The sequence below is a fragment of the Aulonocara stuartgranti genome (genome assembly GCF_965226115.1).
Source record: "Aulonocara stuartgranti genome assembly, chromosome: 4".
Lineage (NCBI taxonomy): Eukaryota > Metazoa > Chordata > Actinopteri > Cichliformes > Cichlidae > Aulonocara > Aulonocara stuartgranti.
In genome coordinates this window covers 37,694,869-37,715,819 of record NC_138942.1, presented here as the reverse complement: position 1 = coordinate 37,715,819, position 20,951 = coordinate 37,694,869, and the positions used below count along the sequence as shown (strand labels likewise).

The following is a 20,951-nucleotide window of genomic DNA, read 5'->3' as shown; positions in this document are numbered from 1 at the left end:
CTGGCTCAGGTCAGACTCCTTCATCCTTCTCCAGCGTGAGGCCGCCCTCAGACCCACAGGAGCTCTGACCTTTGACCTCCTGACCCTAACCATTTTAGTCTTGTTGCATCTGCAAATCCATCCAAACTGTAGCCGAGCAAAAGAAGCTGGAAGTTGTTCTATGAATGATGTTGTTGAAGGAGCTTGGAAAGAAAAGCGTCTGGACTTCTTTAAGTTGCTTGAAGAGGGACATGGACGTCTTAACGCCCACTTACATCCTGGGACATTTGATCACAGGAAATCACATGATGGGGTGGGGCTAGATCTCACAATGGGTTCACCCAAAACCTTGGCTGATTGAGACCCACACCCGTTCTCACACCGTGGCTCGTGTGATTAGGTAGAGGATCAACAGGGGCTCCGTGTCCCTGAATTTAAACTGAATCTAAACACACCGTGCACAATGCCAAGTTAGATAATGGTTAAAAGAACAAGATAAGAATAAATAAAAAGATAAAATAAGGATAAAAAATAACTTAAAAAAATAAAATAAAAAGATAAATAACTGCAAATAAGTACAAATAAGTAACTGAAGACACGTGTGGTCTGCAGATGTCGATGTACATGGATGTACATGGAGTTTAATGTGCAAAATGAACTTAGTGTGCAAAGTGACCTGATGTGCAAACTGCAGTTTGAGGTCGGTCAGCTGTTCAGGAGTCTGATAGCAGTGGGGAAGATGGAGTTGTTGAGTCTGGATGTTCTACATTTCACACTTCTGAACCTTCGTCTCGAGGGCAGAGGTGTGTCTCTCCTCTGGACTCTGTGATGGTAGCTGCTCTGCAGAGAGGGCAGCGGGGTCCTGATGATCTTCTCCACAGTTGTTATCACTCTCTGCAGGCGTTTGCGGTTTGCAGTAGTGCTGCCGTACCATGCAGTGATGCAGCTGGTCAGGCTGCTCTCCACAGTGCAGCTGTAGAACCTGCTGAGGATCTTGGCCAACATACCAAATTTCCTCAGCCTCCTCAGGAAATACAGCAGCTGCTGAGCCTTCTTGACCAGCTGTGTGAGTTTGAGTCCCTCACTGACTCAAACTCCTTCAGTGACACTTGCAGCCTTGCAGATTAGTTTGCTGATCCTGATGCATCTCTGGAGCTGATGCTGTCCCCCAGCAGACAACAACAACATAGATGCTCTCACTAGTCCACTTTACCCTCTAATCACATCTCTGACATCTGCAGGTTGCTCCATAGAGACTCTTGTGCAATGCCAGGTGTTTGTGTTTGTCTGTAGGTACACATTAGATATGACCATAGACGCACACACACAAGTGAACACAGCAGCACAGATGGTTTCCACCTGCTTCCCTCTTTCTTCACACAACTGTGAGGATGATGAAGAGGTTTCAGGACGAGGTGGTCAGCAAGCACAGGATAAAGCAGGGCCATGAAACTCTCTGGTGCAGCAGATGTTTAATCAGACTCAGCTTTAGGCTTCTTTTCCACCTGGCAGCAAAGTAACAGCTTCACTAATGTGAACAGTCACAATGTTAAACGTTTCTATATCTTCATATATTTTTATCTGTTGATGCTGCAGAATAAAGTCTGTTAACAGAGTGCAGGATGTGTAGAGCAGGTCCAGCTCTGCCTTTACTGTGTCCACTTTCATCAGCCCCTGTGAAGTGACACAGAGTGCATGTGTGTCTGTCAGCTGTTGTTTGTTGTGAAGGATGGAACAAATGAACACACACTTTTAGAGAAATCTGAAAAAGCAACACGTGCTTGGGCTCCTTCTGTGCTCGTCTTCATTAATGCTGATCTTTCTTTCCTGTTTGTTCTTTGGCACAAGCTTCAGTCTTTTCTCCCAGGGCTCCTTCACACTTAGAAACACACCTACATTCATTTATACACAAACATCATGAAACAAAGGCTTTGTAAAAGAGGACACGAGATCCTCTCTGAACAGCACATTCATATCAAACACAGGACTGAACAGGATATACTGAGTCTGTGCTGTTTTCATTGTTACTTGCTGAGTATTTTTCCAGTGTTTGAAATGTGACTCAAGTCTGATTCTTCTACTGTGTGTGAACTCTAAGCAGCTGCATTAAACAGCTGCTTTTCAAACCAGGCTCAATCCTATGACTCTGTGAATGTAAACTTTTGTCACCTGCATGAATAACAATCCTTGATCTAGTCAGGACTGCAGTGCTCCTGTGATCCCAGCTTATAGATGGAGGCTAGCATGAGAGGCTCAGCAGCTAAAGCAGCACACCTGGGTCTCCCAGCCTATTAAAAGCAGCCCTTTGCTTCACCTGCTTCACTAAACATTATTATTATTATTTAAGCAGAGTGGTGTGATTGATGTAGGCATTGCTGTGTGACAGGAGGACTTTTCTTGAAACAGCTCGTGTGACGTGAGCTGACGTAAAAACAGTGATGTTAGCTTGATTCTCTTGGCTAAAACTATTTTAAAAAGAGGGTCAATCATGCAAATCTGCCAATAGAAGCCAAAGTTACAGCCCCTCAGAGTTTAAAGAGAAAAGGCCCGTTTCCAACACTCGGTTGTGCAAAGGGAAACAGGCCCACAGTGCCTGAGTGTGTGGGTAATTCTTCAAATAATATTCAAAAGCAAACATTTTTAAGCATGTAAATAAAATTCAATCATTTCTGCTCTTCAATACCTAAGAAATGAAAACTGGCAGATGGTCCCAAAATGTGAAACGCCTGGCTATCTGTGCATTTAGTGCTGCAAGTTTTCACTGTTTACCTTCAGAAGCATAAATCTCTGCACAGATAATGTTCATATGTGGATTCCTGGTTTTCTGCAGTTAATTGTGACCCAAAGCGTATTTTTAAAGTGGTTCCAGGCAATAAAGCCTAAAAATAAATACATCTACTTCCTTTTTCTGTGTTCCAGCCTCAGTGACTCTGACACAGTGCTGTAATATTTACACCTCTGATGAAAACAGAGTTTGTAGTTGCAGAGAAATACTCGACTCATTTTGGGCATTTACGAGCAGGAACCTCAGAAAGCCCCTCGCTGCTTCACTGGTTAAGAAGCAAAGCAAACATTAGTTCACAGTGATGTTAATTAAGGCCCAAAGTTTAGGAACGAACGTCAGCACTTCACTAATGAATGTAATGCTGATTCATGTGCTTGTTTTGTAATGTGCATGTTGTGCGTTGCTATTTCCCATATTCTTTGGCACTGATAGATGAAGAGTCTCAGGCAGGACCGAGGCTGCCAGCTGCTGACAGTGAGCAGGGAGAGAGCAGCAGAAGCTGGGCAAGAGCAGGGCACCTTCAGCCCCCTTCATCAGTCAGAAATCATTTGGGTGTCTGTGTGAAATGTCTGATTTTTAAAATCTTTTTGTAGACATATTTATTAAATGTTTAACAATTATATAGAAGAAAGACAATGTAAAGAACAAAACATGACAAAACCAAAATGAGTTGAAGTTATGAACTGTTTCTGAGAGACAAATAACACCAGGATCCTTTTTGTGTAGCTGACAGCTGGTAACTGTGCAGGGGCGGGTCTAGCAAAGTGTTGCCAGGGGGGCAGGTAGGGCATTAACAGGGAGAGGGGGGCACAAAGAAATACTTTTCTTTCTTATTCTCATTTAAAATGCTTTTAATAAATAATTATCTGAATCTTACAACAAACGTTTCCATCTGATGTAAAATGTATAGAAATCCATTATTGTACATAGTCATTTTTTAGGGTCCCATCATAATTTCTTCAGAAGTAAGTACTGCATATGATGCCAGTGTTTCCCACATTTTCTAGATTCTGCACCAGTACTGTGTGTAAAATGCATCAAAAAGTCCGTTTGATTCTTTCTCAGCTGTCTTTCTGTCTCCTTTCACTTTTTAAAGGTTGCCATGTTAGAAAACATATTTTGCCCTGCCGTGCTGTTTATTGATGTGGCAAATGAAAGGTTTATGAAAACATATCTAAATCTGTCATCAGTAATCAGCAATGATCATGTCTCACCTCTAGTCTCTGTCTTAATGTCAGGTTTCCACCGTGTGTTGTAGATGTTCAGGAGGTTAACTCGACCAACAGTCTACTTCCTGTTTAGAATACCAGGACAGGGAGGATGGTGCAGGTTTAAGTTTATTAGACTGATGCATGTATACCAACAAGACAGCGTCCATCACTGTGACAACAGCGTTTGTTTTCATTCAAAGGCTTCATGGTTTTTCCTTTAATACCTGGGGGGCCGGTCTCCAGTCAAAATGCCCGGGACCATTTTTTGTCCCAGTCCAGCCCTGGTGTCAGATCTGCATGCAGTGTCAATGAGACGATCAACAACAGATCAGACAAAACACTCAGGCGGACACTCCTCTGTAGAAGGAAACATGGAGAGTGTGAGGTAATCAGTGCACAACATCACTTTGTATTTCAGGCTGTTTTTATATAGAACTTCAGCACCAATGTAAAAGTTCTGGTTTGAGGAAGATGAAGAACATTTTCAGGAAGGATGCCGTCTGCAAGCAGAGCTGCTTGAACCTCAGCGCTGAGGTCCAGACTACTTCCTGTGAAGCCACGTGATGTAAATCTGCTGCTGTAACTTCACAGTTTACTGAAGCTAAATGCAACGTTACCATATAATCTGTTTTCAACAAAGGTTTCACTCCGTCCGGTGTTGATGGAATGATTCAGGCCGTACTCGTCAGGCTTCCCGTCGACCACACGCATTTCAGTCACAAACCCCGTGACTGACAACAAGGGAAACAGCAGAAGAAAAGATGTGAAAAATACTGGATGATGATGATGGAGGATTAACCGCGGTGGTTAAACTGTTTCCTGTCTTTGTGGGCGTACTCACAGGGAAGTTTCCAGGCACGTCAGTCTTGGTGGCTAAAGTCTCCATTTTCCAACATGTATCGCTACAGGTGCAAAGACACAACATTAATCATCAGTGTAAATATTTTAATGCTGTCCAAACGGTGTTTGCTTTGTCTGTCCTCTCGCGCTCACAGAGGAAACGAGGACGCCACCTTCAACCCATCTTCAGTTGGCTCAACCATGGCCGGACTTCCTGTTGGCTTTGTGACAGCAAACCACTTGAAATGAGAGCAAACTGCAGTCAAGCAGCACTTACAGCAACCTGTGGACACGCAAATGGAAAGCACTGAGAATCATACAGAAGCATAAGAGCTGTTTATGGTAACACGTGTGTGTGTGTGTGTGTGTGTGTGTGTGTGTGTGTGTGTGTGTGTGTGTGTGTGTGTGTGTGTGTGTGTGTGTGTGCACATTAATAACACACTGATGTATGTTAGTTTGATTTATGCTATATCTGAGAAAACAATTGCAGAATTTTACATCAAAGTTTCCAAAGCTGATGTTTTGTTGTTCACTCTGTTTTATATTCATATAGTTTGTTGTTTTTAAATCAGTGGACAAAATAAATATTATCACACAAAATCCAGGGTGAAACATAACCAAATAACCTAAATGGTGAAGTCATTATAGAAGTACATGTTGCAAAGGTCAGCCTCCTGTATAGACTGCTAAACTGTCTGGGGGGGCCCTGCCTGTCCTCGTTGGATAAGCTCCACCCCTTTTCCATAAGACGGAGACATTTGTATGAAAATAGATGGGCAGTAAAATAAAAAATATTATGGATGACTCTGTAAATCAAAGTCGGCCTGAGGCAGAAGCAGAAACCATGAGGAGCACAGCACCACTCCCAGAAGGGCACGAAGTGAAGCCATAGCTGCTGAAGAGTGAAGACGTGATGATGGAGGAGATCACAGATGAAGATCTGCTGCCTGCTGACTCTTTATATAGAAGAGTGAGACTATCTCCCCACCAGCAGCTGCACTTATACAAACCCCAGGTGCTGGGATGGCTTTGAACATGTGACATTTTCTGCAAACACATGGACAGTTTCATAAGCACAAAGATTATTCCTGCAGCGGCAGAATCGTATCCACTGTGTGAGAGGTGAACGTCAGACAGTTCTTAGAAAATGTAGTTTCTCTTTAAGCTTTTAACGTCTCTTTTACCCCCATTTGTCTAAAACTACTTGACAGCCCTTCATGTCAGAGGTTTATTACCTGTGCAGGATGGAGCACATGGTCTCAGTCAGGCTGGACACGATCACTCCTACAGGAAGTAAATGTGATTTTATTTCACCTGTGAAATGATGAAAAACAGCAGAATAGCTCACGCTAACAAACGGGTGTTGAAATGTTTCATTTTCTGCTGTTTCACAGGTCAAAAAGGGCGTCGAAGCAAACTGAAGCTGAGCTGCTGCTGCTGTTGTAGTGCAGCATCTGCTGTGTGCTTCATCAGAGAACCTTCTGGACACAGCAGACAGAGGCTGCTGCCACTGAAGTCCATCTGCTAGAGAGCTTTAAACACTGGTTATTGAAGTGGCTTTGATGATACTGATACACAGTCTTTGCTGCTGTCACAGGACAGGGATCCACCAGGGAGTAGTTGTCAGGATAAAGAGCCTTCGCTTCTCTAAATATAAACTGGATACTTGTAGGAAACTTTGGGAAGCAGCATTTTTCCTCATATCGTCTAAACTGAAGTTAGCTCAGGTGCTTCTTCCATACTTGCTCTGCAGAAAGCCAAAGAGTTTGGAGCTCTGCAAACATTTGCAGCACAGCTGGATGTTTGTAACTTTGGTCACCTCTGTATCATCCCTCAGATTCTTTCTGCACAGCTTTGAAACCACGACAGCACGAGTGATGCTGAGGAGACGTCCAGTTTAAACAGACCTTTATTCCTGGAACACAAACACATGAAGTGATGCTGCTAAAGAAGAACATTTAATCGCACTAATGAATCAAGCATCTGTTTGTCTGTCAGTCTGTCAACAGTTCCTCTGATCGACTTCAGACTTGGTGGGTATTTTGTTTTTGCAGCGGTCAAAGTCGATCAGCGTGTTGCTTTGTCTGCTGTAAATCTGCCTGTACAAAGGGAAACATGCATGTTTTAGATGCAAACTCACAACATGGCTGCATTTTTGTGATTATGTGTATTTTATATTGATTTATTCTATTATGTTTTGTATATGAATCTTTACAAGTGTGTCGATACAAAGGCTTGATTAAAACAAAGGTCTCAGCTGTGCTGTTAGGGATGCTCTCATATTTGTTTCAAATGTAATAAATCAAAGGATTTCAGGCTTTTCATCCTTTTTATTTGTTTGGTTCTAACAGCAGCTGGATAAAAACATGCAGGTGATGAATATAATTGTGTGATATTATGAGCATTGTGAATAAAGAAAGAGCAGAGATAGTAAAAAGGAAACAGGTGATGGACGTGAGATTTTCAGAACAAAAGCTCCTCAGTGAGACGATCACCTGGACACAAGGTCAGGCAGCTGGGACTCATCTAGAGAGCAAAATGGAAAAGTGATCTGTGCAGAACATCACTGTTGATTGCAGTTATTTACATCAGACTTCTTCTCTGAGATAAGAGCACCGTTTGTGGGAAAGATGACAGTATTTCCAGGCTGGATGCTGTTTGCAGGGAGAACTGAATGAAAGTCTCCTGCACCTCAGCGCTGAGGTCCACACCTGTGAACACAGATGAGCTCAATCTGCTGCAGCACGTAGAGCTTTACTGATCAGCAGGTTCAAAGGATTCAGCAGAGCGTAGAGTCAGAGCTAAACGCCACATCACCATAGAGTTTGTTAACAACAGCTTTCTTTGCCCTTTGTCTCGATGGACTGAATCAGGGATACTCGTCATACTTCACCTCAACCACGTCACTGAGAGACCCCAGCCTGACACAGCAGCAGAGATGATGAAAGCAGAAACAGCAAACAGATGCTTCAGTTGTGTTTCTCTGTGTGTGTGCGCTCACGCCCACTTGTGTGTGTGAACTTTCCACGTACCTCAGCTTGTTTCTCCAACATGAGCCATCAGGGCTGAAAAACATCACTAACACATGAATTCTTTCTCTTTTTGTTATCACCTGTGATCATGTGTCTCATGTTTCTGTCATTCACCAGTTCTTGTATAGTTACGTGTAACTAGACTTCTGTGGGACGTAAATGATTGTTTTGTATGCAGATCTGTACAAAGGATGGAAACACTTGATTACAAAGGAGATCTCAGCTGTGTTGTTGTGGATGGACTTCAACGTATTTGTTAAAAAAGAGAATAAAGCAAAGTGTTTTAGCTGTTTGGGAGTTTTTGTTTGATTCCATTCAGTTTTATTTCTATGGAGTCAAATAATAAGAAAGGCTCTAGAACAGCCCTGAGTTTGTCCAGGTGACACTCCTCTGAAGAACAAAGACAAAGAGGAAGAAGGGGACTCGTTTTCAAGTCTTGTTTCTTTCAAAATAAAAGCTGAAATGTTTTGGAAGCATGATAATATTTCAGCCAGGATGGCGTCTCCAAGGAGACCTGCACCTCAGCGCTGAGCTCCACATCACGCCCTGTGAAAGCACAGATATAAATCTGCTGCAGTGAGAAGAACTTTACCCAACACAAGTGTAGAAGTAGACATTTGACTTTACCTACAACCTGTTAACAACAAAGCTTTCATTGCCTCTGTTGTTGATGTCATGTAGGACTAATCATACTTCACATCAGCCATGCACACGTCAGAGGATCTCCAGGCTTTCAGTAATAAAGCCAAGCAGATGATGTGAACATAGCAATAGTAAAACATGCATCATAATCAGCTGTATGTGTCGACTATGTGGCACCTCAGTCTTGTTGGCATGAAGAAAAGTTGTGTAACATGTAGCATAAGGGCTGCAAAGACATCATGTAGACAGCAGTCGTCTGTTAGTCGTAACGTATCTCCTGTTAAAGAGTTAAATGTGCGTTCTCCATCTCTGTCCTCTCACAGCTCGCCGTACACCAACTCCAGCTGTGGTAACCATGGCTGTGCCCATCAACACGCTGAAGCTGAGACGCCACCCGTCACTATGGCGACTCCAATAGGGTTACCTGTCAGCTGTGGACGCATGAAAGGAAAACAGCAGAAACACAGACATGTTTACTGGAACATTTCCTATTGACAGCTTTATGGAAAAGTGGGTTTAAACACTTTTCTATGTTTTATTTTGTTTATTTATGGATTTATTGTGAAAGGAATTTCAAAGGTTTAATTTGACCTTTCCCCTGTTTTTCATACAGACTGGAGACGAATGGATGGTGCTTTCTTTGTTTGTCTAAAGATAATGAATAAAACTCTACACACATCTTAAACCACCCTCGTTTCTATATATTTTGTTATATAAATGGAAAGTATATAAGACACAAACTGAGCTTATATGATACTAAGGACCCTGGAGGTCAGTCCACCTTTATAATTCAGCACAGCCTGGAGTCTTGGTCTTTTCTTGGATGTTGGTTCCCTTTGTTTCCATCCTCTGTTAAGATGTTTCAGTAATGTTGAGGTCTGGGGAGGCCAATCCATGGCTGACGTCCTGTGATGCTGCATTAGCAGTTTGTTCATAGTGAAAAATGAAGCCACTGCCAATCAGACATTTGCACAGTGGATCAACTTCTGATGGTACTGTCCTGAATTCCACACCTATAATATGTTTGCACGTACTGATGAATATGTGCAGCTGATTTTCAGTCCAGTTCCTGTGTGACAGACGCCAGTCTTTCTGCCTGTGTCCTTCCTTAACAATAGAGCCATCCTTCCACTGAGACTGTTTCTGATGAGGCTTCACTGAGCAGTAGATGGATCCCTCAGCTCATCTAATCGTCCTATTTCTAACACATGACTGTCAGAAACTGTTAATCTGCTGCAGCTCTTTAACTCCTCCACTTCTTTTTTTGTAATCTCTTAGTTTCCTCATCTTTTAAGGTGGCACTGCACACCAGATCCAAAGTCAACATGCTGTTATATAATGGAGTTGAACCTGTAATGGAGTTTGATTTAAACCAATCAGCAATTAAGTGAATGATGATGAGCAAAGATGGTGGAGGTGGTGGATGAAGACCCGGACAGCTGTGGTTGGCTCCTCGTATAGAGCAGAGTGAGGTTGTGTTTGCACATTATTATAAAACCATGTTCACCATATATTTTAGCTGCAGACAATAACATGATTTCTTTGCTGTGGTGATTTTATTCCACTTTGGTAAAATGGAAAACCATCATTTCTTGCTGTAATTCACACATTATTCCAAGAGCCTCAACACGAGCCTTGTAGTCCGACCATATATAGACAAATCAATAGTTGTGTTTGTAACAGCTCACGAACATGAATCGTTCCACATTACTTTAAAATCATTGCAAACTAAACTGGAATAAATGAGTGTTTATATATAGTTTTGTCTCAGCTGTTCATACACAGTGTTTCAGTTCTTATCAGAGTCCCACCGTCTCACTGTGGTGAACCTTTAGCTCTGTTGGAAGCGTGTTGTTAGACCAGGTTTCCCTCATTTAAAAATAATCTCTCATTAGAAATGGACATGATGTCTAAGACATAGAAATGCTTATTATGGGTTCACTTGATGTCACTGAAAAGATGCACATGGGTAACGTGCAGGCCGTCCAGCTCCGAGGTTTATCTCCTCACCTCGAGTCTGCGACACTCTCTCCGTGTCCTCTCAGATAAGGGCGCGCACATTTCTGCACCATCTTCTAAATTACAAAGAGCGATTCACAAAACAGAAGCTCACAAAACACTCATCACAAACCAAAAATGGCTCCACTGAGCGTCAAACTGTCACCAGAATTTACTGATAATCTAAAGACTCACAGAACTCATTTTGTCTCATTGTGTCTTAGTTTGAGACATAAGTGCATGATCATAATACTGTGTAGTTAGATGAGACAGAGCTGATGCTTGCTCTTAATTATCCTCTTCATGTTTCCCGAGCCTCAGCAGTGGAAGCTACCATGGATAGAAAGACTATGACTCATCTTAAATCTCAAATCTTTGTCTCCAAAGAGCTGCTGATGTGTCCGATATGATCCACAAGCTTAAACTAGGATTATAAGTGTGTGCAGTGATGTGTGTGAAACCTCTGAGGACTCACACGTGTGTGCTTCAGCCCACACACACATATGAAGCACTGCGACCTCACACAGAAGTGTTTTACACATCCAGCCTGAATCCTGATCATTTCTACAGTTTATTAAGTTCAGCTTCACCTGAACATCAGTGATGAAGCTGCTCTGACTCCATCACAGCTCACAGCTGTTGGAATGAGTCAAACAATGAAGAAGGTTCAGAAACAGCTGATGATTTTACAGAAACATGATGCAAACATGAAAATGGACACATGATTTTTTATTAACAGACACCGTTTATGTTTCACTGTGCATGACGTCATCAACACTGACACCAGGGGGCGCTCATCACCAGCCTGAGGAAGTGTGATAAGGGAGGGAGACGCAGTGTTGTGTGTACTGCAGTCGGACAGAAGGAAAAACTTCCTCCTGAAAACATTTTCATCCTTCCCAAAAGTGTTTGAGTCAAATGTTACAAATATATAAATACAATAAAACACAGGGTCTTACATAAAATTAGTGATGCAGTTGTGCACTGAGCACCTTTCCAATGTTCCTTCCTCAGATGAGTCCAGCTGCTGAACACATTAACATCTGTATGTAAATGTAGCCGAGAACCAACCTGAGCACTGCTGGGAAAATACAAAGGCAACCATCAAAGTGCTGTATTATCTTATTTATTCTGAATGTTGACTTAGATCCACACCACGATTTATGAAACTATAGAACTAAAATAACAACAATCGTCTGCTTCTTTAAAATTTCTTTCATTACATCAAACCAGTGAAAACTGAAAAAAACAAAGAGCTGTTAGCATGTTCAGACCAACTTTGAGACAGAGACTGTAAAGTTCTGCACTTTAAATCCTGCCTGTGTTCCTGCAAATGATTCACACTGAAAGTATCTTAGTTTAGTATTGAGTGAGCCACAAAGCAGCCTGATAGCTTTAAAACAGTAAAAGTAAATGAAATTGACAGTTTCAGTGTAGCTGGATCTATTATTGGGGGGTCATGACCCCCGTAACCCCGCCTGGTCCTGAGGTCAAATCCACCATCTTTGTTTCAGTGCTTCATGTTCTCCCGTGTTTGTGTGCGTCCTCTCCGGTACTCCGGCTTCCTCCCACAGTCCAAACACATGCAGTTAGTGGGGTCAGGTTAGCTGTGAGTGGTTGTGTCTCTGTGTTATTCCACCTTAATCAATGACTTCCTGTTAGCATGAAGTGCTTCTGTAGGACTGATGTAATTTTCATGGTTGGATCATTTAAATGAAGCTGGACTCAGATGCAGTAAATAAGCTGATTGATCATTAATGAATAAAGCTGGTCAAACACATCACGTGGACACATGTGATTGTGTGTTGTAGTATTGATCCCAATGCTGGTATCAGTCCTGGATCAATAACACTGGATGGATGCGTTCAGCATGGAGCCCTGAGCTGTGTTACAGACAAACATGGAAACTGACAGGTCTGTGTCATTCACAGTCTGTAACACTTCTAAACAACAGAGGCTGACCCAAGTGCCTCAGAGCCAGGCACGCTCACATCACAGCTCTCTAAATAAGCCAGTTTCAAAATAAGAGCTGAAAGCTGTGTTTGCTTGTGTTAGCTTATTATTGTGGAGACTAACATTCAGTGATCATGTGTTCAGACTCATAATGATTACTCTCAGAAATCCTGATCTTTGTATTTACTGTGTGTTGGATCAATAACTGAGATTCATGGTATCACACAGCTGTGCTGCTGCTGCTGATGTCAGCACATCTGGAACAATACGAGGTATCTGCTACCAGACTGAGCAGGACGTGAGACCTGTGGACTGTTTAAAGCTGTCCCTCCACAGCTCACTCAGACCTGATCCACACCTCAGTGATATTCTCTGACTTCCTCACACTCAAAAAAATCAACTAGGGCATGTGTTTGATTAACAAAGTAGTAATATGTTTACATCACATGAAGAAATCATTTTTATGCTCATTAAATGATTCATTCTTTTTTGTTGAATATAAATCAAAGAAAACTTTGATGAGTTAAATTCGTTCATGGCAATCCAATGAGAATGAGGTCCATCAAACCAACGGCTCTGATAGCGTCATGTATTGCGCATGCTCCACGCCCACCGGATGCGGAAAGGTCCGTTGAGAAGTTAACGAGCGCACGTGGAGTTACTTCTTTGGCATACCTGATAGTGAGGTAAGTAATATTTCTTGATATATTTATTTAGGTTAGTGGAGTGAGAGATAAATACTATTACCGTATTTTCACGACCATAAGGTGCACTTAAAAGCCTTAGATTTTCTTCAAAAAGTGCGGCGCGCCCTATAGCGCAGTGCGCCCTGTGTGTTGTAAGGAGAACGTAGTAGAGAACACCATGAGAACGTTAAAGGGTGAAGTGTGGGCGTTGATCGTATATACCAGGACAATCGCACATACCTGTATAAAAGAACAGGTATGTGCATTATGCAGGACATCGTTGTTTTAACAACCCTGAAAATGGCAAAGAGACACGCTTACGAAGCACAGTTTAAACTGAAGGCCATCAGCTACGCGGAGGAACATGGAAATCGAGCAGCGGCGAGAGAATTTAAGATTAACGAATCGATGGTTCGCAAATGGAGGAAGCTAGAAAACAAGCTCCGGCAGGTCAAGAAAACGCAGCTGAGTTTCCGCGGAAATAAGGCGAGGTGGCCCGAGTTGGAGGAAAGACATGAGCGGTGGATCATCGAGCAAAGAACGAGCTGGAGAAGCGTTTCGACTTCACCATTCGGCTAAAAGCAGTTTCACTAGCTGAAGAGATGAACATTGAACATTTCCAAGGAGGTCCGTCTTGGTAGCGCAGCAACTTCCAGCGGATTATAAGGAAAAGCTGGCCATCTTCCGCTCCTACTACAGCAAACACATCGGCGACAAAAACATCCAGCCCAGCCACATCACTAACATGGACGAGGTCCCGCTCACTTTTGACATCCCGGTGAGTCACACTGTGGAGAAGAAGGGGACCAGCATGGTAGCGATACGCACAACGGGGTATGAAAAGTCTTCTTTCACTGTTGTGCTTGGCTGCCATGCTAATGGACAGAAACTGCCGCCTATGGTGATTTTTAAGCGAAAGACTTTGCCTAAAGAGAAGTTTCCAGCAGAAATCATCATTAAGGCAAATGAAAAGGGCTGGATGGATGAGGAAATGATGAAAGAGTGGCTGAGGGAGGTGTATGTAAGGAGACCAGGTGGTTTTTTCCACGCAGTTTCACTAAGAGTGGAAGGCAGCGCCGGGCGAGTTACGCCACAATTTGCCAATGGATTGTAGATGCTTGGGCTAACATGTCTGCTGGCACTGTTGTTCGAGCTTTCGCAAAAGCCGGCATCATTTCCGAGGAGCCGCACGGCACGGAAAGTGACTCTGACAGTGAAGACAGTGAACCTGGCATGTTTGATGGAGATTTAGCGCAGCTGTTCAATTCAGACACAGAGGATGAGGACTTCCATGGGTTTGATTGATGATAAAAATGTGAGTACCAAACTTTGTTTTGCTCCTGCTTTATTTTTAAATACGCACACTTGTATGCTTGTGTGTTGTTGATGATGACGATTACCGGTAATAGAAATGTGAGTAAGGTACCGAACTCAGGTTTGCTCCTGCTTTATTTTTAAATACGCATACGGTACTTGTATGCGCCCTATGGTCCAGTGCGCCTTATGTGTGTGTTAAATACAGTAATGGCACACATAACTGAGACTGCGCCTTTTAGTACAGTGCGCCTTATGGTCGTGAAAATACGGTAGTTAAAATTTTTTACCTGTGTAGTGTGGAGATTTAGAGGAGTTTTATATATAGCAGGGAGGTTGTAGACCCAAGCATTTTTCAAATGTAAGTCGGTGAATTTAATGTTTTTTTAAAAACTTAACCGGAGTCGCTAATTGTTGCAACAGAGCAAAAACTGATGAGGTTATTTTGGTAAGTTCGTTTTTGTTTTTGTTTCTGTCGACTTTGAATGAGGTGTGTTTCATGGTTATCTGCGTTGGTAGGACTGTTTTTCTTCTCTGGAGTTAGCTAACTTTGAAGAGCGGGAAAGCCGCGTAGAGCCGTAACGTCTTCGCATATAGCTCCGTGAATGACAGGTTACTTTCTGCTTAACCGGAGTTGGTGATTGTTGGTAGTAGTGGTAAGACTGACCGACATGGTTTTGGTGATTTTATGAGTGTTTTATGATGCTCTATCTAAAATTCCTGTTTTTGTCAGTGGAGTTTAGTCGCGGGCAACCGCATTAACTGGATTGATGAAAGGTTTAATTCAACTAAACCAGCGTTTAGGGGAGTTAATAACAAGGAGTAAGATAAAATCTGTCACAATAATTGCATGTGCATTTTCTTTTTTTGTAATATATTCACTTAGTTTTTGAATTCAGAATGATTTAGGTGGATAATTGTTCGGGTTATAGTTTCTCTGGTGCTCTGCATTAGGCTGACTAACGGTGCGTTCACACCGAACGCGATAGACGCCCCTAGCTGATCGCGTGCACATTTGCACCTCGAAGCGCGTCCAGCATGAACTGGTCGAGCTTTATATGCAATTTTCACGCGTATGAAGAAGAGATCTGGGAGGAAGTAGTGCCAGACGGTATGTTATTAAAATGGCAGCTGTCAATCTAGCGTTTGAAGAAAGAGTCTCCCTTCTCTATTTGCTGTGGAGAGCAGAGCAGTGCCTAAAGGACGTCCTCACCGTACCTGGGTCCATCAGGTCTTCCACAAGCGTGAGCAGTTTGGTGAGTTTCACCACTTGCTCCAGAAGCTCCGTCTGGATGACGGCCGCTTTCAGCTGTACCACCTTCTGTCCCTTGCCGAGTTTGAGGAGCTGCTGTCCCGCAGATTTTACCAGCTGGAGCAGTAGACGTGATAAGCGCGAATGCACAAAATGCACCACACAAACTGCAGCGCGTATTTTACTTCGCGCTTCAAAGGCGTCAGTCGTGTGAAGTAGGCAGAAAAGCGTTTTCTCAATGCAAATCTGCTTCCGAAGTTTAGCTGGACCTCCAGTCGCGCTTCATCGTGCTCCTCCATTGACTTTACATGTAAACCTGAAGCTCTGGTCGCGTCTATCGCGTTCGGTGTGTACGCACCGTAACAGTCTTCACATTTCACAGTATGTAGATATTAACACAAATTTGTCAGAGTAATAACTTTGTTTTAATTAATTTCTCTCCCCAGAAATACATCACAAAATAAAGCCACATTCCCATGCTCTGAGATTCTTATGCACCTCCTCAACAATACATGGTAAGTTCATGTTTGCCTTATTATTATTATGTTATTTATTTTTTTTGGATGATGCAGAAGTTTAATCTCCTTGACGTTTTCTAATGCATATTTCATTTTTTATCAGTGACGTGTATGTGGCAGTGCAAGCATTGTGTTACCAGAGAGAGCAGCAGGTACAAATTACTTCAACATTATAAACTACATCATCATTACGGAATAGGTCAACATTATCTGTGCATATATGTTAATTGTCCGTGCACATTTAAGACTTGGAGTGGACTGAACACTCATGTCTATAAAGCTCATTCATCTCAGTTTACACAGACAGCTTCAAGTTCAGTAACTTTTAAATGTGAGTTATGTGACTGCAGTGACGTCTTCTCTGAGAGAGATTTTTTGTCCATATTGGAACACATCTGCGAAGTAACGAGACAGTTAGTTGTGTGTTTCTTGGTTGCCCTTTCAAGACAAATATTTACAATACATTTTATACACACAAGAGGAAGCATCATCCACACACACTTAAAGATTTTAAAGACAGGGTAGTTACACGTGTGGACCCAGTTCAAGTGATAGAGTCCTCTGATAACGTAAGGGCTAGCTGTTCTGAAGATGTATCCTATGGTGAATTTGAAAGTGAGTCAGTGACAGAATGTGATAATAGTGCTGTTGAAAATCAGCCCGAACTAATTGAACGGAAATTAGCAGTAATATTGTTGAAATTGGAACACATATTTCATGTTCCAGCAAAAGGATTAGATGAGTTCTTAGAGGAGTTAGTTTTTCTGTTGAGTTCAGCTAGTGTACCTCTGACAAAGCGTACAATTAGAGAAATTTTTAAGAGCCTTAACCTCCATATTAGTCAGGCTGTTATTGAAGAGCTTGCAAATTCTGTATGTGTTTCTAACCCTGTGGCTAAAATATTGGGAAAGTGTGGCCCTCTTGCCACTCCTTATAAAAGAAAACTATACTACATACAAAATTTTAGGGTTGTAGAGCCTGTTGAGTATTTTTTATCGATAGACCAAAGGAAGTCATTTCAGTACAAACGCTATATAAGAACCAGTCTATTTACCATGTGGCCTTTTGGACTCTTCCAAACTAAGTATTCCTTTTTCAAACTGCTGCCTAAAAGCTAAATATTGTCATTATGGATTCCCTTTTTTCTTAGGATGACACAATACATGCAAGACGAGCATGCATCCTGAAGTCCTTGTGTGTCTACCTGAATGAAGACCATGAGAAACTTGTGAAGGAATATACGGTCAGTTACATTCACAAGTTGTTCTGTGTTATGTAATTTGCTCCAGGAGTTATGGGTAATTTCAATATATGAAATGGTAAAATGTGACACCACGTGTGAATAAAAGATATTGCAATTGGTCCTTGTTTTGTTTCATGTCAAATTTCTGAGGTGTGAAACCAGAGACATAGAATTTAGTAAATATATCAGCATATTCACGCTGATTGCTCAATTCCTTTATTTTTTTCATATCTAGACTCAAACAAATGTATTATTGTATTTTACGTCACAGAACACTGAGGCCAACACTGAAGCCATGGAACAAACTGTGATGGGAGTGTATGTCATACATCAGGAGGGTGCGGAGCCTGGAGATGACCCAGAGAACATCGGTGTCCTGATTGAAGGCGTGGAGGTTCTCACTGGTTTGAGGAGCATTGCAATTGCTTGTGCTCTGTTATTTGGACTGATATACTGTCTGAACCTAAGCTACCCACCGGAGCTCAAATGCACTTTTGAAGTCTTGCAAAAGATTATCATGAAGCTGGATGGACAGAGGTTGTCATCCAAGGCACAGTTCCTAAAAAACAAGCTAATGGGGTGAATGAGCTTGAAACAGACTCAGGCAAGCCAGATATTTTTTTTTCAAGGTTTTTGCAATGCAAATATGTGTTTACTGTTTTAAAGTTTAAAATTGTAAGTTATAAAATGTTCATATAAACTATGTGGTTTGCTCTGCGGCTATTATACAAAGATTGTTTGTTCATAACTTAAAGTCTTATACAGTTTAAGTGTAAACACTGATTTTTGCCAGATGGCAATTGTTACAAAGGCAAATGCACACTGGTTTTCACAAATTGTTTGAGTGGAGCAGTTATACTCAAAATTGAATGTTTTCTCCACACGTTAAATAGCATAAAGTCACTATTAATGGATACAGCCTGATTAAATGGAGGACTAATGTATGCAAGCAACATAGTAATGTTGAATGTTATGTCTGAGCTTTAAATTGTGTTAAAATTCATATTGTTGTTTGCAATGCATATTTTACTACATTTTACGAAAGTTGCTTTGGGGATAATATTTTTTGTCTGCAAACTATTCAACAGACTTATTTCATTTTTATTATTAGGGTTATTTTATTGTATTTTTTCTTTCAGTCAGCATGTCTTGATCTGGAAGTTCTGTGGTCTTAGTATGAGATGGTTAAAGGGGAGAAAGCTAGGCTGAACTGGGATCCTGCCAACTGTTTTAAGAATGTTCAAGCAAAATAAAAGAGATGGTTTTGCAAGTTATCATTTATGTATGTTTCATTAATTTAATTAAAAGTAATGTTTACATAAGCAATACAAACACTAACTGAAACATGATTGGTGTAAGTACTACAGACATAAATTACATTTGTTCATTCAACAAGATTAACATTGGTGTAACAAACAAATATTTTACTAGTTCATGTAACAAGACTGACTTTTGATGTGCCAAAGTGTTTAAACAATATAACATGAATTTAAATTAATTAGACTAACTTGGTACAAACATGTTAACTGAATAAAAATCAAATTAACTGAATGTTAATGTTTAAATTATGTTACACTTACAAACATATTTAGTGTTGAAACAACACAATCAAGATGGATTGATATAACATGATTTGTTTAGATGGAATATAGGTGGCAAGATGAAATTAAGTTCATCCAATGAATTATTTTTTTGAGTGCAGTAGAGACAGAAACCATTCAGATCTGGGACCATCAGCTGACTGATGATGTCACACAGACTGTGTTTTTCAGGAACAGTGATTCTGATGTGAGCCTGCTAGCTGACAGCAGACCTGATGAAAGCACATGTTCACATCTGTGAGGACAGACTGGACTCTTTGACTGCACCTTGGTTCTCCTCAGAGGTCTGTACAGGAGCATGTCCACCCCCACTGAAGATCTCAGTCACTGTGAAACATAGAAAGCTGCTTGTGTGGCCTCTGCCTCACATGTAGATACAGCTACAGGTTTCTCTGTCAGTCAGACTGAAACAGTGTCCTGATGCTGCATCATTCAGCTCTGTGCCCCAGTCAGCATCACTGGGAGCTACCAGTGTTTCTGCCCTTTTCCTGTAACACTACACTCAGCACAGGCTCAGCTGGTATCCAGTGTTGGACTTTGGCTTCAGCTGCTGTGATAGATCCTCTAACATAGATCAGCTCTGCTACATGTTGTTAGATAAGTGCAGCTGCTGTCATGTCCTGATGTTTCTCTGGCTCAGCAGCTTCTCCATCAGAGGTTCACATGGAGCTGATCCAGTATCTCCAGTAACTGTGTTCTGTGCCTCACTGGTTCATCCTTCTGTCTGTGTGACGTCAGTCAGATGTTGAAGTTAAACTCTGTAATCTTCACTGTGTCACAGAGTTCAGTGAGTCCCGTTATTCACAGTATCAATCAGATCATCAGAGAACAGCTGATCAGCAATCAGTGGTGCCAACAGCGCCTCCTGTGGTGAGAGGATGCAATAATGCAATGTAGCATTTTTCCACTCAACACTTGCAGTCATGGAAACTGTCTGTTGGATCTGTGTGACGTTGCTTTCTTGGTTAGAGTTCCTCAAAAATGTCCAGATGATTCTTCTAATGAGGCGTCGACCATGTTTGCAGCTCTTTGGAAGAAAACGTCGCCCTTTGCCATCCTTACTTTTCTTTGACTTCTTCAAATGCAGCTGAACTCCAGCTGGTATTTTCTTGGACTTTGCAGCTGTTTCTGGTCATCAGTTCATTCCTGCAAACCTCTGAAGCTGAACAACAATGATGCTGCATTGCTGGCTGATCCCAAAAGGTTGATTCTGTTCATCTGGACGTTTTCAGAAACGTTTGCTCACTGATCAGGTGACTTCTTCAGTCTCAGCTGACTGCAGCTTTACAAGCTTACAAACAGCACATTTGCACAATGACTGAAAGCAGCAGCACCTGATATATATGATACTAATATAATACATATACATATATAATCCATACTAATGATGAAGGAACTGAGCTCACAGTCCATTGTTCATTCAGTGAACTACTCAGTTTATTTTGGGCCTCAGAAATGCTCACTCTGTTTGTACATCACTGTCAGCAATAGACTCATTCTGCTGTGTGGACAGGAACACATGTGACATCACTTCCTGTTTGTTTGTGACTGAAGAGGAAGAAGTTTACAAGGAATCATTTAGAAGAGTTTCAAACATCAACTGATTGAATCCATGAATCTGAAAACGTGTTTGTGAGTGAAAGAGACAGACATGTACAGACTGAACTATCTGTTCAACAGTCAGAGTGTTTCTGTAACAGGAGACACTCTTTACACTCCACTCAGCACAGGGACACTGAGGCACCAGACGAGAACCAAAACCCAGGATAAAGAGTTTGAGTGAATGTGGTGTTGAAGGTGTGGAGGTGGATCAGAGTGTCAGAGGAGACTCTGTAGAAGGACAGAGTGCCAGCAGGACAGTCCACATACACTGCTGCTCTGTTAGAGACAGAGGAGG

General features: G+C 41.7%; 2 protein-coding genes and 3 long non-coding RNA genes across 5 annotated transcripts in view; 3 read left to right on the top strand and 2 right to left on the bottom strand.

The window, feature by feature from the left end:
* The window catches only part of LOC309705063, a 270,569-nt gene that overhangs the window by 129,288 nt on the left and 120,330 nt on the right, over positions 1-20,951 (top strand). The gene's annotated exons all lie outside the window — the stretch shown is intronic.
* Positions 4,396-5,075, bottom strand: LOC309705061. The gene is made up of 3 exons (XR_014276470.1): positions 4,969-5,075; positions 4,817-4,877; positions 4,396-4,706 (listed from the first exon to the last, which is right to left on the bottom strand). It is a non-coding gene; the product is annotated as an uncharacterized lncRNA (long non-coding RNA).
* LOC309705042 lies at positions 6,684-9,166 on the top strand. The gene is made up of 3 exons (XR_014276452.1): positions 6,684-6,848; positions 8,813-8,999; positions 9,103-9,166. It is a non-coding gene; the product is annotated as an uncharacterized lncRNA (long non-coding RNA).
* Positions 12,845-19,642, top strand: LOC309704991 (uncharacterized protein). Its single transcript, XM_082530581.1, has 5 exons — positions 12,845-13,126; positions 16,139-16,207; positions 16,314-16,362; positions 17,361-17,453; positions 17,725-19,642. Exons 1-5 carry the CDS (start codon positions 12,987-12,989, stop codon positions 18,034-18,036), a joined length of 663 nt encoding a protein of 220 aa, XP_082386707.1. The 5' UTR covers positions 12,845-12,986; the 3' UTR covers positions 18,037-19,642.
* The window catches only part of LOC309704931 (protein NLRC3-like), a 21,354-nt gene continuing 20,711 nt past the window's right edge, over positions 20,309-20,951 (bottom strand). Inside the window, exon 10 of the mRNA XM_082530444.1 lies at positions 20,309-20,951. This exon is cut by the window's right edge and continues 369 nt beyond it. Coding sequence (XP_082386570.1) covers positions 20,776-20,951 — 176 coding nt within the window. The 3' untranslated portion in view covers positions 20,309-20,775.

Coding starts and splice junctions, on each gene's coding strand:
- LOC309704991 (XM_082530581.1), top strand. CDS start 12,987: ATGAGAATGAGGTCCATCAAACCAACGGCTCTGATAGCGTCATGTATT. Junction 16,208..16,313: donor CACCTCCTCAACAATACATG/GTAAGTTCATGT, acceptor ATTTTTTATCAG/TGACGTGTATGTGGCAGTGC. Junction 16,363..17,360: donor GTTACCAGAGAGAGCAGCAG/GTACAAATTACT, acceptor CTTTTTTCTTAG/GATGACACAATACATGCAAG.